Source organism: Pungitius pungitius, chromosome 14, assembly GCF_949316345.1.
Source record: "Pungitius pungitius chromosome 14, fPunPun2.1, whole genome shotgun sequence".
Lineage (NCBI taxonomy): Eukaryota > Metazoa > Chordata > Actinopteri > Perciformes > Gasterosteidae > Pungitius > Pungitius pungitius.
The window spans coordinates 7,557,458-7,580,237 of NC_084913.1; the positions used below are offsets into that span (position 1 = coordinate 7,557,458).

General features: G+C 48.1%; 2 protein-coding genes across 6 annotated transcripts in view; one reads left to right on the forward strand and one right to left on the reverse strand.

The window, feature by feature from the left end:
* kidins220a (kinase D-interacting substrate 220a) overlaps positions 1–19,561 on the forward strand; it is a 39,713-nt gene extending 20,152 nt beyond the window's left edge. Inside the window, exons 25-34 of one of the 5 annotated variants that reach the window (XM_062557318.1) lie at positions 7,954–8,132; positions 10,610–10,821; positions 11,290–11,405; positions 11,979–12,039; positions 13,793–13,825; positions 14,979–15,095; positions 15,227–15,325; positions 16,004–16,222; positions 16,938–17,159; positions 17,535–19,561. In XM_062557318.1, coding sequence (XP_062413302.1) covers positions 7,954–8,132; positions 10,610–10,821; positions 11,290–11,405; positions 11,979–12,039; positions 13,793–13,825; positions 14,979–15,095; positions 15,227–15,325; positions 16,004–16,222; positions 16,938–17,159; positions 17,535–18,407 — 2,131 coding nt within the window. In that variant the 3' untranslated portion in view covers positions 18,408–19,561. Of the gene's footprint in view, positions 1–7,953; positions 8,133–10,609; positions 10,822–11,289; positions 11,407–11,978; positions 12,293–13,792; positions 13,826–14,978; positions 15,096–15,226; positions 15,326–16,003; positions 16,223–16,937; positions 17,160–17,534 lie in introns of those variants that run through there. The other 4 variants (XM_062557315.1, XM_062557316.1, XR_009941592.1 and 1 more) reach the window with 4 other exon arrangements.
* A 434-nt stretch (positions 19,562–19,995) lies between these two features.
* id2a (inhibitor of DNA binding 2a) lies at positions 19,996–22,448 on the reverse strand. The gene is made up of 3 exons (XM_037485926.2): positions 21,982–22,448; positions 21,572–21,633; positions 19,996–20,723 (listed from the first exon to the last, which is right to left on the reverse strand). Exons 1-2 carry the CDS (start codon positions 22,333–22,335, stop codon positions 21,577–21,579), a joined length of 411 nt encoding a protein of 136 aa, XP_037341823.1. The 5' UTR covers positions 22,336–22,448; the 3' UTR covers positions 19,996–20,723; positions 21,572–21,576.
* Positions 22,449–22,780: the final 332 nt, after the last annotated feature.

A 22,780-nucleotide genomic window follows, 5' to 3' on the forward strand; every position in this document is an offset into this window, starting at 1 on the left:
ATCATTAGGTTTTGGACTGTTGATCAGACAAAACAAGCCATTGGAAAATGATTTTCATTCTCTGAATGTGTGACTAGAATTAATTTTACTGTTTTACAATAACGTTTAATCTACTAATTGAGAGAAGAAAGAAAAAATAAATCAGCAGACTAATTGATCATTAAAATGATTACTTGCAGCCATAATGTGAAGCGACGCATACTGTAAGAGGAAAAAACTTAAAGTAATCAGTCCCACGTACGATCAGGGGATGTGATCAGTCACCTCCCGGATGTCTCTGGAAGCGCCTCCTTGGACTTTTTTAAGTCAGGAAAACCGTGTCAGTTAATGTCTTGTGTTCTCTGATCGTGGTAATTTGTTTTTTTTAAGTGACATAGTTCTGTATTTCGATTTAGGTGTCAACATATTTGGACCTAATGATATATCTGTCCCTCAGAGAGTTTATTTCTGGATGCTGAGATCCTTTTTTCAACACTCAGGGAGGGAGGGTGGTTGGGGGGGGGGTGGGGGTGTCACTGGTCCGCTGGGCAGGTTCCTGTACCGCTCTGACATCTGGTGCCCTGTCTGTGCCAGGATGCCCCCGCCGCACGCCGGAGTGTGTTTCTGGCGCTGCACCTGAATCCTCTGTTCACTACACCCACCCACACAGACCTACAGCCATGCAAACTATTGCACCCTATCTCACACATGCACAAATTGTGGCAAAATGCATTCAGGCTGTAGCTGAAACGAGCACACGTAGAAACACCATTTGCTATCACAAGCTTTTGTGATTGAACGTTCATGTAAAAAAAAGAAAAAATTAAAAGCCTACATGCACACACACACACACACACACACCTAGCTAGCTCTCACACCAGTGCAAGAACATATGTCGACCCCAACTCCTCTGAGAATCAGTGTAATTAATCAGACCCTGAGATGCAGGCTGCATTGAACACACACACACACACACACACACACACACACACACACACACACACACACACACACACACACACACACACACACACACACACATGTTCCTAAAGTGCAGGAGGCAGAACACAAGTTTTAGTGTTTTTAAATTGCCATGTGTTTGCCAGCATTCTTTCTATCCTGATGCACTTCATGATTTTACTCTGTATGTCACAGCTTATGAAGAATCTTCTATTCCGCTCTTCCCATCACACATTCCTCCTCTCTGCTTTGTTTTGTTCTGACCCGGCATTCATCGACCAAACAATCCCGCCCCTCCCTCGGCGACGTGGCTGGAGGCAGGCACTTCTGACACTTCAAAACTTTGTTTTTCTTCCCACTAATCGCACTCTGGATGAATACGTAGCCAAGCAATTCAGTCTTAATTAGAGCTACTTTTATCCCAAGTACTGAAACATTAAGATGACACTCTTCATTCAGGATTACTTTAATTGGCACAATTATTGTAATTCGGTTGCAATCATGTGCCGGCATAAAAGCGCTGTTCTGAAGCTCATGCGGGTTATTCCCTTTGTGTGGAATCCTTTTAATCCCTTTTTTAAAACTCTTAATATCTGGTTGCCAAAAAAAAGAATCATGATCCTATTCTTTTTCTTATGCTGGATACTTTTGAACTTCACCTGCCCTCAAATGAAAAGTCTTTATTCTTTGTAACGCTGTCTATTGTTCCTGCAAATTCCTGTCCATTTCGTGACATTTTCTCATTTAGATGCACGGTAGATGCCCAAAAAACAGCCCAATATTTTCCCGCCCTCTGTTTCGTCTGCCTAGGAAGCTCATTGTGCCCGTGCTTAATCCCTCCAGGAGGTGTTTCACTGAAAGACGGCGTAAAACCATGGTAATGCCATCGCTCATTGCCCTGCCATTTGCCAAGAGGCCTGAAAGCGTGTGTAAATTCGTTACGGCTGGTGTGAAACCACGTAAGTCTCAATAGAGTTCTGGCACCATCCCTGATAGGACACTGGCATTGATTCTACACACCAGTGTGGAGTCCCTGACTGACAAGTTGATAGATAAAGACCTGGATAAACAAAACAAAAAAAAAGAAAAGGAATGGTAAGTGTGAGATAAAAATGAAAAACCGAGTTTGCTGGTATCTGATAAGAAAGGGCATAGAGAGAGAGAGAGAGAGAGGGAGAAGAAGAAAATAGATTCCAGTCTCGGGAGGTGAAATGTGGTAAACGAATGAAAGCGTATGAATGCTGCAGAGGATCAGTCGGATACCAGCAGGATTACGGCTGGAAGAGTTTACCATTGGTGTGTTTGTGTCTCGGGCGTATTTGAAGCCTCCGGTGGTGCTGCTCCAAGTGAGATAGTCCAGTTGGTGGACAAACACACACACAGAGATCCATGCACGTGTCCCGTGGGTCCAGCACGGCTGTTTATACAGTGAAACTGGTCCTCTGCTGATTTTGGTTTGTGTGTGTGTGTGTGTGTGTGTCTGCGCGCGCCCGGCTAATTGTGACGTTCGTCCGGCCCTCAGGGGTTTGGCTGTGGTGACTCAGGCATGAATCATCCACGGCCAGCTCCACGACCACTCCACCCCTGCTGAGCTGCTCAAAATGTGTATAGGTGACACAACAGGAGGTGTGTGTGTGTGTTTTCGCGTGGAGGCTACCACGTGAGAACGAAAAGAACGTCACGCAGCATTCTTTGTTAGAAAATCCCCAAAGCCCCTTTCATTTCTGCCTGTAAGCCGAGGTTGGGGGATTAGTCTCATAATTGGTCTGAAACAAAAGAACCACTCCGTTCCCTTTTTGGTGCAAAGCGTAAAGAATCATTTCAAATGCAAAAAAGAAAAGAAAGACCTCTCCCACTCCTCTGATCGGCCTGGGCTCTTTAGCTTTAGGACGTGGCGCGGAGAAGAGACGCTTTAGTAAGTCGGTCGAGCTGCTCGGCAAACTTTCTCCGTTTTAGCGGTTTCGTTGCTGTCGTTCAGCCCGAGAAGCCCTGGCTTTATTTGTCACATTCGTCACCCGGTGTGGATTCTAGCTCCACAACTGACTTGTTCCAGATGTGTTCAGATCCTATCGGAAGAACACGTTGGTCTTGACTTTTGCAGTCCGCCTCACTTAGCGCCGCATCACCTGACCATTAGTGCTGTCAAACGACCACACGCGCTCATACGAGCTCTCGATTGGTGCAATTTCTGTCCCAATAAGTGAACTCCGCCATGGCCCCCGAAACGCTCCAAACTCCTATTCTTTGGCGCATAAATCCCCAAGCTGAGGTTTAGGGTTTTACTGGAGTAGAGGGTTCAGCTGAGGTTTGTTGGGGGGTCTGGAGCTCCGGCGCTCCGTTTCGGCGCTGCTACACATGAGTTTAATCAACATTTCAGGGAACCGCCGAGTCCCGATCGGGTCTCAAAGGAGAGGCCGCTTGCTCCAATAGCCGCTCGCTTAAAAAAAAAATGTTTTTATCAGCCTGGTGTGTTTCCCATTAGGCCGCTTTCTCTCTGCGGTTTGCTTTGGGATGCACAGGTCCAGCTCCGGGCAAGAGAGTTTCAATTATTGGGATAAACCTTGGCACAAATCTATGTGGGAAGCCGACGCTGCCACGAGTTTGTCCGACGGCGCGGCCCGAGACGAGAGAGCTGGAGACTCCGAGACCCCGGAGGTAAGCGGAGCCCGAGGGTGTCCACACTACTTTTCGGGAGACGTATACCATGGCGTCATCTCAAATGAAAACATATTTTGCCCCCACCCTCCTTTTTGCCTTTGGGGTGGTGGGAGGCTTTGGCAGCTTCCGAGTAACAACAACAACAACAACCTCTCAGCTCGCGGGTCTGCCCCCCCCCCCCGCCGCCTCCACAGAGGGCCTCGCCGAGTTCATCCACGCGCTCGGGCAGACGCCGCGCCAGCGGCTCTTAACCAAGAGAAGGAATGTGCCGGACCCCGGGTCTGGTTAACTTCTTCACCCACACGCTTGTTGCACTGGTCCCAGTGTCTTTGTCTGAAACCCTCAAGCTTCTCCCACACAGGCGTCTCTTCGGCTTCTCTCTCTCTCTCCGTCTTTGAGCCCCTTTATGGAAATGTTTGGCAGCGGGGGGGGGGGGGGGGGGGGCAGCCTCTTTGTGTGCACGCGTGTGTGCGCGCATGTCGCACATAAGTACAGTGGGCCGCTGTAAAGCAGAGTCAAGTGGCACACTCGATGCTTTCGGCGCGGCAAATAGCGGCTAGGAGGGAGCGAGCGATGAATTCTGCTCGTTCCCGTCAGCTGCGGCGTGTGGGAGGTTGAGAGGAGAAGAACGGCTCGGCTCCAGTCGGCTTTGGGACCTATTAGCATTTGGATAAGCTCCGAAATCTCCCAGTGGCCACGCCACACAGAGAGCGCCCGGGCCAAATCGCCCTGTGCCGCTGCAGCTATAAGCTGAGGCCTGTCAATGGAGCCATTGTGCAGGAACGGCTGCCGGGCCGCCCGCCGCCCTTTATCTCGCTCGTCCTCGGCCTGCTTGAAAAGTAGCGCGCCGGATTCTTTGGCGCTCCTACCCGAGCATCCATCTTGTCATTTGGCAAACTGATAAGCTGATAAGACTGGCTTTGTTCATTTTGTTTTTTGCCAGTATCGCCTGTTCACTCTGAGAATGACTAAGTCTGAAGTCATTTGTGTCAATTGCTTAACGCCAAGGCCAACGTCTCATTAGTGAGCTGCACAGGATGCCATTTGAAGTGGTTAGACGTCGTTGATAACAGCTGCACGACAACAGCAGTTTAACACCTTGCAATGCGATCACACTTCATCTGTATTCCAGTCATTTCAGAAGGGCCGTTCTTTTGCTTTTCTATACTTCTCTTCATTAAACATGCGTTAATGGCCATGATGTCACAGGACCGGCGTTGAAGTGTGAGCCGGTCTGTAGACGTATGTGTGGGTCCTCCTTCTTTCTTTCCATCTTGATGGATGTAACTCTGTGAGGTCCTTGATTGATTCGTTCTTCTCACCAGCTCCCGTTTCTCTTCAGAAGATGCAGCTGTTGGCGCTGCGGCGTGTTTTTACAACAGCAGGCCGGAGCAAAAAGTGCAGGACAGCAAAATAAGTGCAATTGTAGCAGCTTCTTGGAAGCCATTATCATTGGGGCAATGTACACAAAGGATTTATTTCAATGCAGGACATGTCTACGTTTACCAAAGGCAGCTGAGGGGGATGATAAAACAAGATAGATGAGTGTTTGAACTATTTAGACCACAATGAATGTATGAAATAAAGAATCTGAAGTTATGTTTGATAACACCACAACTTTCATTTTAATGGACCATTCTGTGTTTTGACTCGGTGCAACTAAACCGTGTGCACACATCATTTCAGTAATGCTACATGCAGCTATAAAAAGATTCCTTCGAATATATTTGGTGAGTGTTCTCTATATAGCCAAAGGAAGTGTGTGTGTGTGTGTGTGTGTGTGTGTGTGTGTGTGTGTGTGTGTGTGTGTGTGTGTGTGTGTGTGTGTGTGTGTGTGTGTGTGTGTGTGTGTGTGTGTGTGTGTGTGTGTGTGTGTGTGTGTGTGTGTGTGTGTGTGTGTGTGTGTGTGTGTGTGTGTGTGAGAGAGAGTCACTGGCTCCTGTTGGTCTGTGTCTACAGACCCACAAATAAACAGCAGTAAGCCAGCTGGAAATGGGGAAAAGCAAGGGCTTCTCTGTCCGTATACGGGTTAATACAGTTCATGGGAAAAGGAACCAAACACCCGCTCGCACAGTACACATGTGCGCTCAAACACACACACACACACACTCCAACTCGTGCCTTTTTGAATTCCCTCAACCCCCATCTTCAGGTGTTTGCTGAAGACACTTTATGTATGTATGTGTGGTCATGCAGGTAACATCTGTGCCTTCAGAATCCTCCTCCTCCCTAGCAGAGGTCACCGAGAGCCGGGGTTCATCTGTGTGCCAACATGGCGCTTCTTTGACCTTTTGGGTCCTGCTAAAGGTTCTAATGAAAGCCGGACTGAGAGGGCTTTGTCCACTGGAGTCTCAGCTGTGTGCCTCTGTGTGCTCCCGGCTCACAGTCCATTCTCTCTTCTCTCTCAGTCCGTGTGTGAGCCGGGACTGACTGTTGCGCTGGGACAGTCAGTTACGAGCGTCGCACCTGGGTCGCTCTGCTGAGAAGGGAAATATAGATTTCATGCCAATAACTCATGAGACACCATAGGACACACTTGACTTTGAGTGGGGCCCTTTACGTGACGCGTGGGAAAGGCCAGCCGGTCCTTCATGCCTGCATTATTTATTTTTTGCCAAACTTGTGCATTTGGTTTGAGACATCCTGTAACCACAAGGTCACAGGTTTGGGCCCTTCCAACGGCAGATGTGTCCATGACCAGCCATCTGTCCTGTCCAAATGTCCTTGAACAGAGGACTGGACCCCTCACTCACTGTAAGCAGTCTGAATGTGAGGCTAAAAGCCTGAAATGGAAATCCATTCAAGCCGAACTGAGCAGCGTGGTTCTGCAGTCTTGTTTTGTCCACCGTCACTGAGGTACCAGAGACTCGCTGAATCGAGCAAACGGGGGAACATTTCTGCCAATTTGCTAACTGGATTTGTTTATCTGATTGTTTTTGGATTATTAGCTAACAGTGTGACCCTTGCCAGATGCTGACCTCACGCTGACTTAGCTAGCGTGCGGCAGCCACGGTACTAATCATTCAATCAAGTCACAGAAAGGCCAGCCTGTGTTCGCTCTCGAAAAAAACAACAACGATCAGGCCAAGGGGAAAAACCCAAGTCATCGGGCTGTGTTCTCAGCACAGCATACCAGCACACAGACTGGGCCCGAAGTACTGGGGAGGAGCGCGGGTTTGAGGTTGAACTGTAAGGATGGAAGATTAAGAGGGGCGAGGGGAGGGGGGAGGGTCGAAGTACCCACTGGGAAAACTGATGGAGGGTCCAGATGAGAAGTGCAGGCAGAGATGAGGAAGAGTCTCCCCATTGGTCCGATAAGGGCGGCACATTGTTGTGATGAACGCTCAGTGTCACAGGCCACTTCGACTTTCATATTCTCCCGTCCGAATGATGGAATTAACGAGATGTAATGATGGCTCCGGGTTGTTGGTGTTTGGGTGTGTTGTGGCCTCGGCCACATTACGCCGTCCTTGATTAAACCTGATAGCTTCTTTTGACCTCGCGCTGCTGAAATCGAATTCCCCTCTTTAACACTTGGGTGTTGGGCGCTCAGTGTTGCTCTTTCCCGACATGTTGTTGTCCCTTCTGAAATATTGGTGTGATCTTTCGCTAATCTTCCGTGGTGCCGAGTTTGTGCAGTCTTGTAACGATTTTTGGACGGAACACCGCGTCTGCAAATTGTTTCGACATCTGACATTCTTGATCTAATACAATGTTTCTGCAGTATATACAGGAAACGCTGTATCACACAGCACTGGAACAATCTCCAAACATGGTGTTTACTCTGGGTCTGTGATAACAAACATCACGCTGACTGCAGCAGCGCATCATCAGGCGTTTCCGTCTGCCACTTGCTAAATTACCCTGATTGTCATCTCCTCAGGTTTCCTCCTCTGCAGAGAAAAGATAACATCCCTCACTCTATCTGTCCTCAAACATCCTCCCTTTCACTATCTTGGCTTCTCTAAATCCAGTTATCTCTCTGCTCTCATGATGATGATGACCGTTGCATATCTCTTCCATCTTAGCAGTGCAGCGTGCTATTTCCTCTTTTCTTTTTTCGTCTCAACGTGAGCCTTTGAGCTACAGTCAGAATTTAGTGTAAACTGACATGTTGACATATTGGTGTCATATGCCGATAGTATACAAGTAATGTGTTGTTTCTTTACAAGCACTCTGTTTTCCATCGTAAAGACTCGATGAGAAATAAGTCTTATAGTTTGTTCTCTTCATCGTGTTCTTCAAGTCATTAATCGCAATATTTATAAATAATTGCCACAGAGAGCAAAGCATCATCACACAAACTCCTGCTAAATTAAAATCCTCCTTTTTTCCCCCCTGCTTTTCCCTCTGAAGAATCTCCAAGAACATCCCCACCACGAAGGACGTGGAGCCGCTGCTGGAGATTGACGGAGACATCCGCAGCTTTGAGGTCTTCCTGTCCTCCAGGACGCCGGTTCTCGCCGCCAGAGATGTGGAGATGTTCCTGCCCTGCACCGTCAACCTGGACCCCAAACTCAGGGAGATCATAGCAGGTTTATACACACTCCGTATCTTTACAGAAGGCAGCATAAGATGCCTTGAAGTCAGTGTGGCTGCTTTGCACCTGGGCATGTATTATTACATCATAGCTAAAGGAATAGACATTGTACTAATGGATGTTTCTCCATTTTGGTGCGTTGATAATGATGCCGGAGAGAGCCGGCAAACACGTCAAAATGCAGTTGTTTCTTTTTTTGTAAAGGGAGAGAGAAAGAGAGAGAGAGAGAGGAGATCCCGACCTGCTGCAAAGGTCCACAGTTGATGTTGAACCTAAGTCATTATGGTTGAGAGGCATGCGCGGTAACCATAAGGCTACCAAGGCGCTCTCCTAATGCATTTCATCCGCTCGAGATGTGGTGACTCAGAGGAACACCGCAATAATTGAGGTGGTTTATCCTTGAACTTGGAAAGGGCGGGTTCCGTAAATTGCGACCTCAATACAAATTCCAACTTTCAAAGTGTTTTTTCCTCAAGCTTCCGCCCACGGATTGTTATCACTCGAAATTCATCCTGAATACTTGATGATCGGTAAAAGACAATCAGCAGAATTTAAAATTAGCTTTGCTGCTCATTTATCTTTACATGATAATATTTAACATGCTTAACTTTTTCTAAGTGCCACGAGTATAGAATTGTTAAGCTTAAAATCTTAAATAAACCTTTTTTAGGACGTAAATCAACACAAGTATTGAAAATATTCAAAATTCCTAACATTCTTCTAGGAAGCTGTAGGTGTGCTTTGAAACCTTTACGGTCCCACTTGTTAAACATCTAAACATGAGATGAAATTGGGACAGATTAGATAGATGGAGAAAAACGGGTATTCCAACGTAATACATTTGAGGAAAGAATTCATTCTTCGCTCGAAGTTTCTTCAAGTCGGCCTGCAAACACTTTTCCTTTTGTCATCATGATGATGAGGAGTGTGTGCATAATTGTGGGTTTGTCTTAAGTACATAAAAGGCTTGAGTAAACAATGACTCGGAGGAACAGAACTGTCGTCTATGTGGCGCGTCGAATTCAGCGCCAGCTCATTTGGCAGCGACATTACTCCTAACATTGCAGCAGGGTCTGCTCTATAATCAGCCACCGCGGGGGCTCTCGGAAACCCTCAACTGGCCTTTCATTTCCGAAACAGTCGAATGTCGAGCAGATTTCCGCTGCGGCGCGGCACGCTTATCCGCCCCGGGAGAGGGCTCCGTCTTCAGTTCCTCTTCTTCAGGTTTATTTCCCCCATTCCTTTCTCTCGCCAAAGGTGTTTTCTTGTTCGACAGAGGTATGCGCCCGAGCCAAATAGTTGCGATATCGGCGCTATATGAAAAGAATCTTGACTTGACCTGACGCTGGGATCAGGACAAAATGTTCCCTTGTTGTCACCGATCTCTCGGTCGCACCAAATGTCACAGTTTGCAGCAGTGGTGCCGTCATAGTGCATCAGTATCACACTGTAAGCCACAGCGGCTCCTTACTTTTGCTACTGTGCGTCAGTGTCCGTTCAGCCCTTACAGGGGTGTCAATGACGCCTAGTGTGAAGCCGCTGCATCATGGGACCACAGACGAGACACACACACACACAGTCTGCTCCAGTGAGCTATACTTGAGTCATGGAGAGCAGACCGAGCTCTACAACCAGTCTGTGACTCCTGGACCAGTCCTGAAGGTGTGGAGGTGTTTATATGTATCCACAGAACATGTGGTCATTTGCGCGCGTGTGTGTGTTTGTTTGTGCCTCCCCCTCCACGCGTCTCCCCTCCACGCGTCTCCCCTCCAAGCGTCTCCCCTCCACGCGGCGGAAGGTGACCGGTGCTCATCCGGTGCGCGGCACGCCGTGCCCAGCCTGTGGCCAGTGCTGTCAGCGATACGCGCCCAAGGAGCCCGACTCGCACCATAAGGCCCCCATTGTGTTGGCGGGCTGGATTGGGTCTCGCTCGGCGTGTCGCTCGGCAGCCGCTTGTATAACCAGGAGACATTCTGGTGCCTGCTTCTGCTTCTGGTTCTTACTTTCATGCCAGCCGACACAGAGACGCTCTGTTCCGTTCGGCAGGCTTATTTAACTTTAATTTGGGAGGTTTTCACCAAAGCTCCCTCCCCGGCGCCTGCTCGACTATTTTTCGGAGTCGGATTGATTTTACGTGAAAAATAATTGTGGGAAAGCGGTGCTGCGAGGGTGCCTGTGAGATGACGTGGTCCGAACATCCGTCTTGTTGTATTCCCTACAGCACTTCAAGAATTAAGGAATTTTTGCTATCAATTGTTTGATATATATTCTCTTCTCTGGTGGATTAACAACTGGCTAAACTCTCTTGAGATGATGTAACAGCAGTAAATTATGAATGCGCGGGTGGATCTGAAGAGCCTTTATAGTCCCAGCCAAGACATGATCATCAACATCACAGCTCAAAACGTCTTTTTCTCTCCCCCCCCCCCCCCCTCTCGTGTTCCCTTTCCCTCCGGCTCTGTCCTCTCTCAGATGTGCGAGCGGCCAGGGAGCAGATGCACATGGGAGGGGTGACCTATCCCACGCTGCCCCTGCAAGAGGCAGTGCCCCGCCCCCAGTCCGGCTACGGCCAGCCGTCTGCCGCCTGCTCCCCAGTGGGCTCCTTCACCGGATCTCTGCCTCCTCAGCCTCACAGTGCCTACTTCAGTGGGATAACTGGCGCTCAGCACCCCTTTTACAACCGGGTGAGACAATAAAGGGGGCCTCTGTGCCGATTCTCAGCAGTGCTCTGCCCGCTGCTCAACCAGCCCACCAGGTCCTGAGTCTGTGCCCAAGCGATATCTAGGAATAAACAAAGGGAAAACAATTGTTCTTAACAGCGACAGAAGAGACACCCCACAAACCACACTGTTATAAATAGGAGCTTACTGAATGTAAATGCTCAGTCCTCTGCACGTTATCGTGATGTAGAATCGGGTTCACCCACTTGGTAGTTACACCCGAATGAACTGTAAAGTAGCCAGGTCTTGGAATGTAGCATACGACCACGGTTTTAAATAACCCGCACCTCATTTGCTGAGAAAGGGTGAGCTAGTTATAGAATAGTTTACTTTCCCCTGGTGCCATTTTGTTTGTGTGTGCCTGACCTCTTTCATATGATTTTCATTTTATCCTTCTACCCCTTCTCCTGCTTTCTTCCTTTGCCCTCATAGCCTTATTTCCCCCATCATGTGTATCACCTACCACGGCCTTTCTCCCACCATGTCCCCTCATCCTCGCGCCCCTTCATTAAACCACCCGGTCAACCTAAGGACAACACCAGTGGACTTGTGAGTAAAAAAAAAAAAAAAAGTTTTGGGGCCATCTGACGTGTGCCTCCATCTGACACTAGTTGATTACAGCAGCAAATACACTAATGGTAATTGTCTTATGCAAAGAAATGTGTCTCTGATTGAAAGTTTTGATCATTGCTCTCATGATTTCTCATGTAACATTTGTATGGTGTTTTAGAATATAGTATAATATGTTTAATATGCAACCAGTTCCATTCCGTCTACCTACAGCATGACGTACTCTCAAGTACCTCTTTCCTCCTTCGCTTTGTCGTCCTTTACTCAATCTGATGTCATTTATTTTTTGATTACAATATTGCCCTGTTTTCCTTGCCCCCGTGCCAAACCACTGTCCAAGCGTCTCATTAACAAAACAGTCCCAAAGGATCCACACTCAATGTTTGGGTACGTACAAATAAAAGGATCCAGGGCGTCTGTGCTCAGGCCCTGTTTGCGAAAGCCGGAAGTAAAGCAGTGAAAGCGTATTCAAAAGCTTAAGTGGCAATGAACTCGACCTTCACTAGTCGTTGTCGCTACACAATCCATGTCTCCATTCTGTGCCCGTGTCATGATGTTATTGCAGAGGATGCCAGAGAAGGCCTCCCCTCCTGCCCCTCTGAACCTGCCATGGTAACATGCAGTTACAGTCGTGGAGACTTGTGGGCATGCAAATAGCCCCCCGGTCATCTGCATCTTGTCCAACCCCATTCGTCCTTTCTTGTGTTGAACTCGTAACACGCACGGCCCGTACGTTTCGCAGACTACTTGCACCGTTGCTGTGGTTTACAAAAGCCCAGGGAACCAATATAGACTGACACCCTCGCATGCTGATGTTAAAAACTGCATCCGGTGCAACGATGACTGCCTGCTTACCATGCCGAGGGAGGGGGGAGGGGGGGGGGGGGGTTTGTCACAAGCTTACGCGTATGTAAATGTAACATGCTGAATGAAGTCCACTCTGAATTATGGCACGTAGCAGTTCTCTTATTAACGGACTAAGCAATGTATTGTTAGCCCACTTCGCAAAGGCATGGATTTGCAAGAACGGAATCTCAGATATCCAGAGATTTTAGGAGGCTGCAGCCTCTATTAGAACAATTTGATGATAACACCGCTCGGGAGATTTCTGCTCCACAAAGCCACTTATCAGGGCGCTGCCAGCTAGCATTTAAAGGAGCTGTTTGAAAGATTTCAATGTAGATTACGATATATAATTCCTTCCGTTTTCCGTCTCCGTTTTGTGTCTTTACATTTTTTGCTTCAATCTTCTTCTTTTTCTTTAAACCTTCACCCCTGTCTTAACATATTTCCCCACATTTCTTGCCTTGCTTTTGTTTACTTTTCTCTTTAGTATTAAACGTCCTCATTTTCATCTCCTATATATTATCCCATCTTATCCCTTTTTGGGTTCACACAATCTCTTTGTGTAGCGTTCACATGTGCCTGTATTTCTGCAAATCTGTGAATGTGCGTGCACAACTCGCACATTTATGTGTGTCTTTGGATACAGCCCAGTGTAATTGCTTAGCTGATATAAGTGTGAGTATGGATTCCTCGGGCTGCCGGGATTATCATCAGAGCAACTGTTGGGGCTGGCAACCCACACACACGCGCGCACAGACACACACACACACACACACACACACACAGACACACACACACACTGACAATGAGCCCAGTTCTGGTAGAGCTTATCTCCTTACCAAGACGCTTCCTCCCTCACAGAGCTCTGTTTCCTCTTCCCCATCCTTCTGCCCAGCCCTGAGCTCAGCCCAGCTGTAATTACAGTCTTATCACACACACACACACACACACACACACACACACTTGGAGGGTTCACACCAAGACACGCCGACACACCCGCAGACATATTCGCTCACGTTCTTAGAACACGCGCTTGCAGTCTGAATCGAGGAGTCTTATTCAAGGCCTTCCCTGAATTGAAACTTCTGCTTTTTCTGCGCAGTGAGCGATGTCTCATTTTCCTTTTTTCCGGCTCTTTCACTCTGTCTCTGTCTCGTCCGCAATCCTCTCTGTCTGCATAGATTAGGACTACCCGGCTTGCTGACTCCAGCGAAAAACAAAATCTCCCAGTGTAATAACTCTACGTCCAATGCCTCATCTTTTCCAGTGTGACATGCAGCTACTGTAGAGGAGCCGTGCTCCTCTCCTGCTCGGTTGTTTTTGTCTCTCATGCCCCCCCCGATGATGACTTCGACATGTGTGCTTGTCCGTCTGTCTCGTTCTGTCTTTATTTGTGCCTTTGCACCTCCCCTCTCCTTTTTTTTTTCACAGGTACAGTCCCGGCTTTGTAATGTTCTAATTGTCTGTGCATATTTTTGTCTGACTTGTCCGTCTGCTTCTTTTTGTCTCTTTTATCAAGCATTTAAAGTCGCTGCCTTACAAATTAAAGCAGGTACACCTCCGCTTTCATGGCTACTGTCGTTCACGCATCCATCCCTTTTTCTCCGTCATCCACGTCCCTCAACCTCATTTCTAACACACTACTTTAGTACTACCAAGCATGCTGTAGAAACATAGAATCGTCACTTGGTAAAGTAAACGCTATTTCAGTAGATTCACTTCTATAGTTCCATTCTAGATTAAACCCTCTGCTGTGTGCATATGAACAGTAGCTAAACTCCCCGAGTGCTGTACCACTACAGAGTTGGCACCTACTATTGTGTACTGTATTGTGTGAGCTGCTTGTTTTTTTTGTCCAACAACTACTCACAGTCCGACTAAGCTCTGCTCCTCTTTCCCTCGTAACCGGAAACAAAGCCGGGGAGGCTTAGTCTGAAGCCATGTCTTAATGGTGTTAATAGACGAGGAACAAGAGATGGGAGCGGGGGGGGCGGGCGGGCGGGCAACGGAGGGATGGGAAAGGGACAAGGAGGTCGGTGCAGGAGGCTGAGAGGGAAGGAATGTTACAGGCAGCCAGGAAGGAAGGAAGGGAGGGAAGGAAGGAACAAGAGTGAGGGTTCAAGACAAGCAGAACCAGAGGGAGAGGGGTGAGTGACAAGGAGGAGGAGGAGGAGGAGGGGGAATGAGGTTTGTTTAGTTCTTTTGTGGAAGCGGGTGGGGGCCTCGTCTTAAGCTTTTAGACAACGTCAACAGGCGGCATTAGTCACATGACGTCTCGTACCCGCTTCAGTGTGGCTCGGCTCAACAGCAACCCACAGACTTACCGACTCCGTCCCTTAAGTGTTGTGCACACGTTTTTATGTGCTTACATATACTCCGAGGAAGAGGAATAAGAGCAGGTAACAGTGTATTTGGAGAGGTCGCAGCTTTGTTTACTTTTACACTTACACTGTGTGACTGAAAGAGAATTACTGTGTGGGATGGTGGTTTTGTGCCTCTGTGTGCCTCACAGTAACAGGCCGGTGCGTCGCTTTGTCAGGACCCGTTGCTCGTTTTGCTCTTATCAATGTGTTAGGAAGGATGGGTTGGTCTAACAGAGTGTGCGAGTTTGCCCCGGTAACCTTAACTCACAAAAACAATCATGAATAAGTTGTTTGTTTTCTGATTTTGTGTGTGTGTGTGTGTGTGTATCGGCGTGTTTCTAGGGCTCTCCTGCGGTTCTGCTCAGCGCCATGAACACAACTGCAGTGTGTGAGCGTCTGAGACAGCTAGATGGAATCGACCCCAGCATGCTGCCTCAGTACTCGTCCACCATCAAGAAGGTGCGGCTGTCGAGTTCAAAAGCCAATGTTTTTATTTATTTTTTTACCTCATGACTTTCCTTTTGCCATACCATTTAAAAAAAAAAAATGTATTTATACAAACCAGTCAGTCCATTCCTTGTCCAATGTAGGCTAATATAAATGGAAGAGTGCTGTCTCAGTGCAACATTGATGAGCTGAAGAAAGAGATGGAGATGAACTTTGGCGATTGGCAGCTCTTCAGGGGAACGGTGAGACTGCATCTCTCTTTACTTACCTCACACCCTGGTTTAATATTGTTGCGGTTTGCCTCTTCATGATGAATGGGGTGGTTTTTCTTTTTGTTTCACAAGTATATATTATTATTTTAAATTACATACGTTCTCCTCACTCTGTGATACTGCCAGAGACTCAGCCCTGCCAGCGCCCTCCTGTTGACATCATCTCATAAATACGACATCTTGTACTGCTAAGATATTGGGATGGAGATTTCATAATCCGTATTAAGGGAAAGGCGCTATTCGGTCAGCCAAGAGCCGGCTGAGCCGGCCTGAAATCACTTACACATGTAGCCGGCTTCACTTCATCAGATGTCTGCCTGGGCTCTTAATACCAAACCAGAGCCCTGGGTTGGTCGTGTTTTTAGCAGAGCTCACGTCGGAGCAGCTGGAAAGTGCAGTGGCCTTAAAGCTGCACACACTATCCAGTTTTGTGTTGCCAGGTTGCAGCCAGCACAGACATCTGGTCCAAGATGGCTGACTGATATCTGGATGAAGGGAGGTTCTGTCGGGGGAGGAAGGGCCATCTGAATATCTAGTTGGGCAACAAGCCTGTTTTTGTTGCTGTTGGTAGTGTGTTTTGTGTCCGGTAACAATTGTCCCGATGGCGTTTTGATCCCAAAAAGATCGTTTGAAAATGTCTTTTCCCAGGTGCTGGAACTGCGTCACTCCGAAACCCAGACCATGCTTCAAGACGAGTGCCGAGCTGCTAGCGAACAGGACAGCAGCTCGCACAACGGGGAGCCCAGCAGACGCTCAGGGGGGGCCCAGCATGAAGCGGCAGCCTTCAGCCTGAATCTCAGCTTCGAGGAGCTCAGCGGAGCCGGGCTGGACGAACCTCCGAGGCACAGCAACAACTCCCACTGGCCGGTCAGTCTCCCTGTCAGGAGCTCAGTGTAAATCTACCACAACAGCTGATACGATCAAACAGTCGTGAACTGTGCGTATGCACACTATGCTAACCCACATAAACATGCAGAGACATTAAGCGCCCAGACCAACTGTCACATGACCACGGGGGCCGCTGCATTGAGCCACTGGTTGGGTGAAGCTCACTGGTTTCACATTAATGTGGTTGCGCGTGTGAGAAAAGAGCTCGACAGAGAGAGAGCGTATGTTGCTTTCGAACATGGCAGAGTTAAAAATGCACACACTGCAGAACACCAAAAGGTGTCGAGGGGCCCCCCGTTTTATATTTCACCTTCCCCATTCCAAATTTGCTAAATGTCTGCGCAAACACTTGCATGTAGGCCACTGGCTTTGCTGCTATTTTCTGATCTCACTTTGTGATCTTCTCCAGATTCGCATCCTCCAAAACTGAACACACACGCCACAGCTTTCATTGCCACTCCTCCGTGTGCGGACCTTTGCCAAAACTTTTTCGCTGAATCTCATTCTCATGTTCTAAATATTTCATTGGTTACTAATGTGATCGCGAAAATTTTACGTGCAGCATTTTTCTATTAATGATATTCAGGAGTAAATTCAGCCCACAACCATACAGCGGTCTCCATCTTCAAGAACTTCAACATGAGTATATTCTTAAACACACTACCTCTTTCTTTTTTTTTTTTTTTTTCGTCAGGCGACTAATCTCCGCACCTTAAGCATGTCCAGCCTCAACTCTCAGGAATCCTCCAATGATATCTGCAAGCTGACGGACAAGCAGCAGGCCGAGTACCACGATGCCTACAAGGAGTACATCGCTCAGATGGCGCAGGTGGAGATGTCCGGCGGCGGCGGAGAGAGGCCCGTGCAGCCCCACCCGGGACAATTTCTTCAAGCTGCCAGCTCAGAGGACAAAGGGGTGGGTGGACAGTCACAAGTACACGGAGTTCTAGCCATTGCACCACTGAGAGCATACATTGACTTGAAGCTCCCCCGGTTTGGTTACAGCGCGGTGACTATTATTCAGTCATTAAATAGTGTAGACATTCTGAGCCTGTTTGTTGTGTCTTTGTAAATGTATTCCTTTTGCCTGTGCAACAGCAAATGTCTTATTCTGAGCTGGGAAAGGAGAGAGCTCCCCTTCTTTCATTTCGTAATCATTTGCATATAGTCTTTGTTTCTCTTGGGATGTAAGGGAAGGACACGACTCCGCTCTTCAGAGGCCTCTTGGCCAATAGCACAAGAAGCTATGCATATTCATGTTCTTGTCATTGATCTTCTTCCCTCTCTTCAGGCCAAGGAAGGAGCTGACCAAGACAGCCGCAAATCCTTCACCAAGAGAGGCTCCAAGCCTAGTGATGCCGCAGACTTCCCTTCAGGGGCCGATGCCCAGCCTCTAGACCCCATCAGTGAAGAGGATGAGAAGCTTGACCACAGCACATTGTCCAGGATTTCAGGCTTCAGGAAGAAGGTGGGCGGGTCATTGTACCACAAGCTGCCCAACGATGAAGACTCCAGCCCCGAGGAGGCCGACAACACAACACCTCTCCTCCGCAAAGAGGCTACAGCTGGTGCTCTGGGCTCCTACAGCAGCTCCCAGCCCGCTGGCCTCCTGCCCAAGCCCGGCTTCCTCACCGAAATCCTCCTGGATAAGAAGGACTCGTCCGACTCAGGGATGCGCTCCAGTGACAGCTCCTCCGACCGCTCCCTCGAGGAGGCTGAAGGGGACGCCGACGGAGAGAGGGAGCCACTGAAGCCCAGCCTGATTGAACTGGAGCTGGAGGGTCTGGTGAAGAAGCGAGGCCTCCTCCCCAGCAGCCTGCAGGACGCGGCGGTGGTGCGCATGTCCATCTGCTCCGAGGCAGCGTCCGAGGCCAGCCTCATGGCCAGCAGCCCCGATGAGGGGTGGCCGTCTCACGGGGTCGGCAACCTCAACTGCTCCACCGGCATCGGCACCTTCAACGACAACGCAAACAGCCCCGACAACACCGACAACGGGCCCCAGCAGCCGCTCAACATCACAGGCATGGACTCCACCTCCACGTCGCCAGCTGTCATCATCACCCCCGGCAGCGGCAGCACTGCCAACACCACCACCACCGCAGCCATCCACAACCAGAACCTGCGCACCATCAGCCTGGGGGACGAGACGGAGAGCGTCCTCTGATGAGCTGACGGCCGGTCTGAAAGCGGCCGAGGAGACGATGTCGTTATAGAGTTGGTGTTTGTGTTGTACTGTCAGGAACAGTGGTGCTGTGAATCAAGAGTAGATCATTCGAAGGCTTTACTTAGTTTAAAAAAAAAAAATGTAAACAATGAAGAATAGACGAATGAATAGGTAGCAAAAATACTTCTGTCAGATCAAATTGGGATTGCTTTTAACTGTCCCATGCATTTGGAGAATTTTAGTGAGTTCTTTGTTGTGAGAATCAATCTAGTGTAGCCTTGTAGTCTTGTGATGACCTGTTAAATGTTGTGGACATGTTACAAAAAAGGCAGTCGTGACCAGAGGAGCTGGTTGTTAACCGTTGCCTTTTTTTTTTTGGTGGTTTGGTGAATATTTCAATGGATGTCAGTTTAGACAGTTGTGCAGTGTGTTGTTGGCAACGTCTGTGATGGATGAAGTGCATGCACTAGTGCTGATGTATTTTCAATAGGTCCTTCTGAAAAGGCATTCACTTCAATAAACATTTTGCTATGTGGCCCTTTGAAACGAGTCTGTTTTTTCTTCTTTTCTTCATGCAGGGAAGTGCGCTCTTGGTAGAGCGGAGCCTCAGTGGACTTAGAATCCGCTTGTGAATACACCGGCATACTTAAAACCAAGAGTCTTCTGGGTTAGGGTTTTAATATTTTACCAAATGCGGTTCGGAAGAACGGAGAGACGTGCGAGAGGGCGTCGCTGCCTGCGCGTCTCCTCTCCGATAGATGGCGCACTGTGCATACAAACCCGCTGCAGGCTGGCGGCACGGACCCGGTCTGTCAGTCTGCAAAACTACACGAGGATTTTAACTTAAGTTTGAAAGGAATTCATTTTCATCGTGCAAAGAGTGAGTATTCGAGAAAGATCCCACAAAGTCGTCCCTCGGGGGCAATTATCAAATAACTTGGCGGCTCTGTGGTGTGAAAATATGCCAGAGGCCATGCTGCATTTCAGGAAGGAGATGAGTGACAGTTGGCGGTTAAAACAGCCAAACCTCTGATTCAACCTTTTAAAATACAGCGCGCACTGCAAAATTTCACCTTCGGACATTCGATCGCTTTGAATTGATCACCCGATTGATGAATGATCCAAACGATACATCGCACCATGGCTTAGAGCAGAGTCAACAAGTTAAAACACACGCTCATCTGAAGCAGTGTTTAAAGGGGATGAACTAAGTCTGATAAATGTGGAACCTGTAACGCATCCTAGTTTCACCCCCGAGTTACATTTCTAGAATTTTCCAGTTTTGTTATTAAAAAAAAAAAGACCTACAGCCCAATGGTTTAATCAGTCACACAGAATCATTTAATCATGTTTACTTAACTTCGCATGAAGGTCATGAAAGTCAAAGTGCAGACAGTGTGTTTTGGGCCCCTATAGGTCACATACTGCAGGTGTGATGAGCTTGTGGGATCGGTTTTCGTAGTAAGTACAGTACATACAGTACTGCCATGTCCTAATAGCTCCATAGAACGTCACCTGGGAATCGGATTTTACGCACTGATGACAATTCTTACACTCTTCTTCTCCCCCCCAATGAAAGATGTTCATGTTGCGTTTTTGATTTATTTTGTATAAAAAAAAGGTACAATTTACATTACTTTTATAAAAAGTTTCAGCATAATTAAGTACAACATTACATTTTTGCAGAAGTTTCGAATTCCTGCAACTATACAAGATAAACTCCCGATAAGAGTTCACAAGGTTTCATTCTTTCATTTTTACTTCTTTTTTTTATACAACGTCCAGTCCTTCATGTGCCAACGGTTCTGACAAGACAAGACTAAACTTTTTACAGTAACTAACCATGTTGTCTTTTCTATTCACGTTCGCACCCTTCGCAAAAAAAAGCGAAGACTTCAACAAGGAGAGGGACAGGGTTCGGGGGGGGGGGGGGGGTTGAAATAATCCTTGTGACAATAATCTCATTTTTTTCCCTCCCATTCTCGGGAATATAGCGCGCCTTCCATTCCAGAAATGGAACCACAAATAAAAATAAAAAATAAAAAGTCTTAAGTTAAATAATAATGAAGTGTCCATACAGAAAACACATCACAATAGATTGTCCCATAATAAGCAAAAGTCTCTTGATTTCAGCGTCAGCAGATAGAAAAAAAAATAAAAAAAAAAAAATCCAGGCCTGGAGGACAGAGGTTGGAGTGGGGTAGGGGTGGAAGGGTTGTGGAGTGAGGAGGGGAGGGGAGGGGGGGGGGGGTTGTCCTGCTCCCCAGGTCCCGTGTGTCTGTGTATGTGTTTTTTTTTTGCGTCTTGACCAAACACCTGCAAAAGATTGAAAAAGAGAGGCGTGTTTAGAAAATGCAAACAGGGCAGAGATCCGGACAGACTGGCGCCAGGGAGGAAGCCGCAGTTTTTAACATTTAACCAAACACTCCCAATGCAGAGCAAACCCTGCTCCAGATGTACACAGAGAGAGAGAGAGAGAGGGAGAGAGGGAGAGGGAGAGGGAGGGGGGGGACGCACGCACACACTTTCCGCACAACTTCAACCTACAATCTGGGGAAGAATCAGCGTAATTGCCGCTCAGCTGGCGCCTACCCACTTCTTGTACCAATTATGTGCAGACATCGTAGTAGCAGTAATCCAAACAGCCATTATTTTCCTGTTGCAGATGCTCTTCATTATAGACACAAGAGGGTATAATACAACCCTGACGACTGCTACTTATATACAGTAACACAAGCAGCCTGGAGCCAATTTATGCCGACTCCATGCCACCAAAGTCCAATGCAAAATGGCTCGAGACGTCATTCTTCCATCGGTGGGGCTCACCTTACAGAGAGTTTACACTAAAAGGGAGCCATATGCTGTCCATCCCTATTTATGTATATATATATATTTTTTTTTTAGATACGGATCTTCTACAATATTTATATAGTTTAACTCTCCTGGGCAAAAACTGACGCCCCAGCCATGCAGCGCATTCTCATGCAAAACCCACTGGGGAAACATTACGGCGACGCGAGGCGTTCGACCACGTTCGAACAAACGGGATCCGCAAATGGTGATTGTGCTCCCGTTCTGCTCCAGCAGACTGGCAGACAGGCTGCTAGCGGAGCCCGAGAGCCCCGGACAGAATGCAGCAGCAGACACGAGGACAGCAGACTTACCGCTTTTAACGATGCAGGGTCCGGCTGTCATCTGTCATCAGCGCTGATGGCAACTCCGGGGACTGGAAAAAACAAACAAACAAACAAACAGACCAAATGTTAATTCTTTACGCGGCGCCTGGTCGCGGAAGGCTGGCGTCGCACACAGTGCTGTGCGGCTCGACGGCTATTCCTCATCTTATTCTGTACGAAAAGAAGAAGAAGGAAGGAAAGAAAGAAAGAAACATGCCATTTTCTTTTTTTTCCCTTCTTCCAACAAGCCATTTTGTGCGAGTTACGCATAGGCTACAAAGGCGCACTGGTTATGCGCACAAATCCAGTCTACATCTTCCACAACACACCGGGCAAACGTTCCCCTCCTCATCCCCCTCTCCAATTACGATCCCTTGTTTAGCTACAGTGTAATTTACCTGTAATGACAAGATGCTGATATCCGTGTTGAGGGTGGTCAGGGGGGTCCTGGATGGAGCCTGCCCCGGCCGCGCAGGGTGATGCAGGCTGGTTAGTGCGACACTTGAGTCCAGCGCGATCTGCAGGTCCAGGATGTAGTCGATGACATGCTGCAGGATTTCCATCTTGCTGACGTTCTTGTTCTGGGGGATGCTGGGCACCAGCTCCTTCAGCTTGGAGTAGCAGTCGTTCATGTTGTACAGCAGGCTGAGCGGGTCATCCACCGGGGTCTTGCTCCGCGAGATTCCCAAGGAGTGCTCTGATATATTCGCGTTGTTTTTCCGGAAGGACCGCACGGGGCTTATTGCTTTCATTGTTGTCAGTGTTAAGTTAGGCGAGAGCGCGGTCGCGTGTGTCGATAATCTTGCTTCTTTTTTTTTTTTTTTAATGTCCTGTATGTGCCAGACGATCAGCGGTCAGACTGGAGAACCAAGCTGTCAGTGTGCTTTATATAGGCAGGAGGCAGGGCATGCGGCAGAGGCGGGTCCAATGCTCTGATTGGACCGACGGGACCGTCACTCAACGCCGTTTGGCTCCACCACCGGCTCTTTACGCTCAGATCCCGCCCCTTTTCCACCGCGTTACCAGTGGCAACGCATTTCGAAGGCGGAACCCAGAGGGCGCTTCAGCAGCTCCGGTGGGCAATTTGGAAAATTAAGCCCTTACCTGTTTCTGATCAGGAAAATTAATGATTTGCGTGGCTTTCAGTTGATTGTGGACAATGTGTGAGCACGTGCCGATACCTGTGCCTGGCGCAAT

What these genes read in the sequence shown, in the direction of transcription:
- id2a (XM_037485926.2), bottom strand. Translation starts at nt 22,335, where the DNA reads ATGAAAGCAATAAGCCCCGTGCGGTCCTTCCGGAAAAACAACGCGAAT. An exon ending in TCAGCATCTTGTCATTACAG is followed by an intron (nt 21,634 to 21,981) that starts GTAAATTACACT and finishes TGTTTTTTCCAG; the next exon opens with TCCCCGGAGTTGCCATCAGC.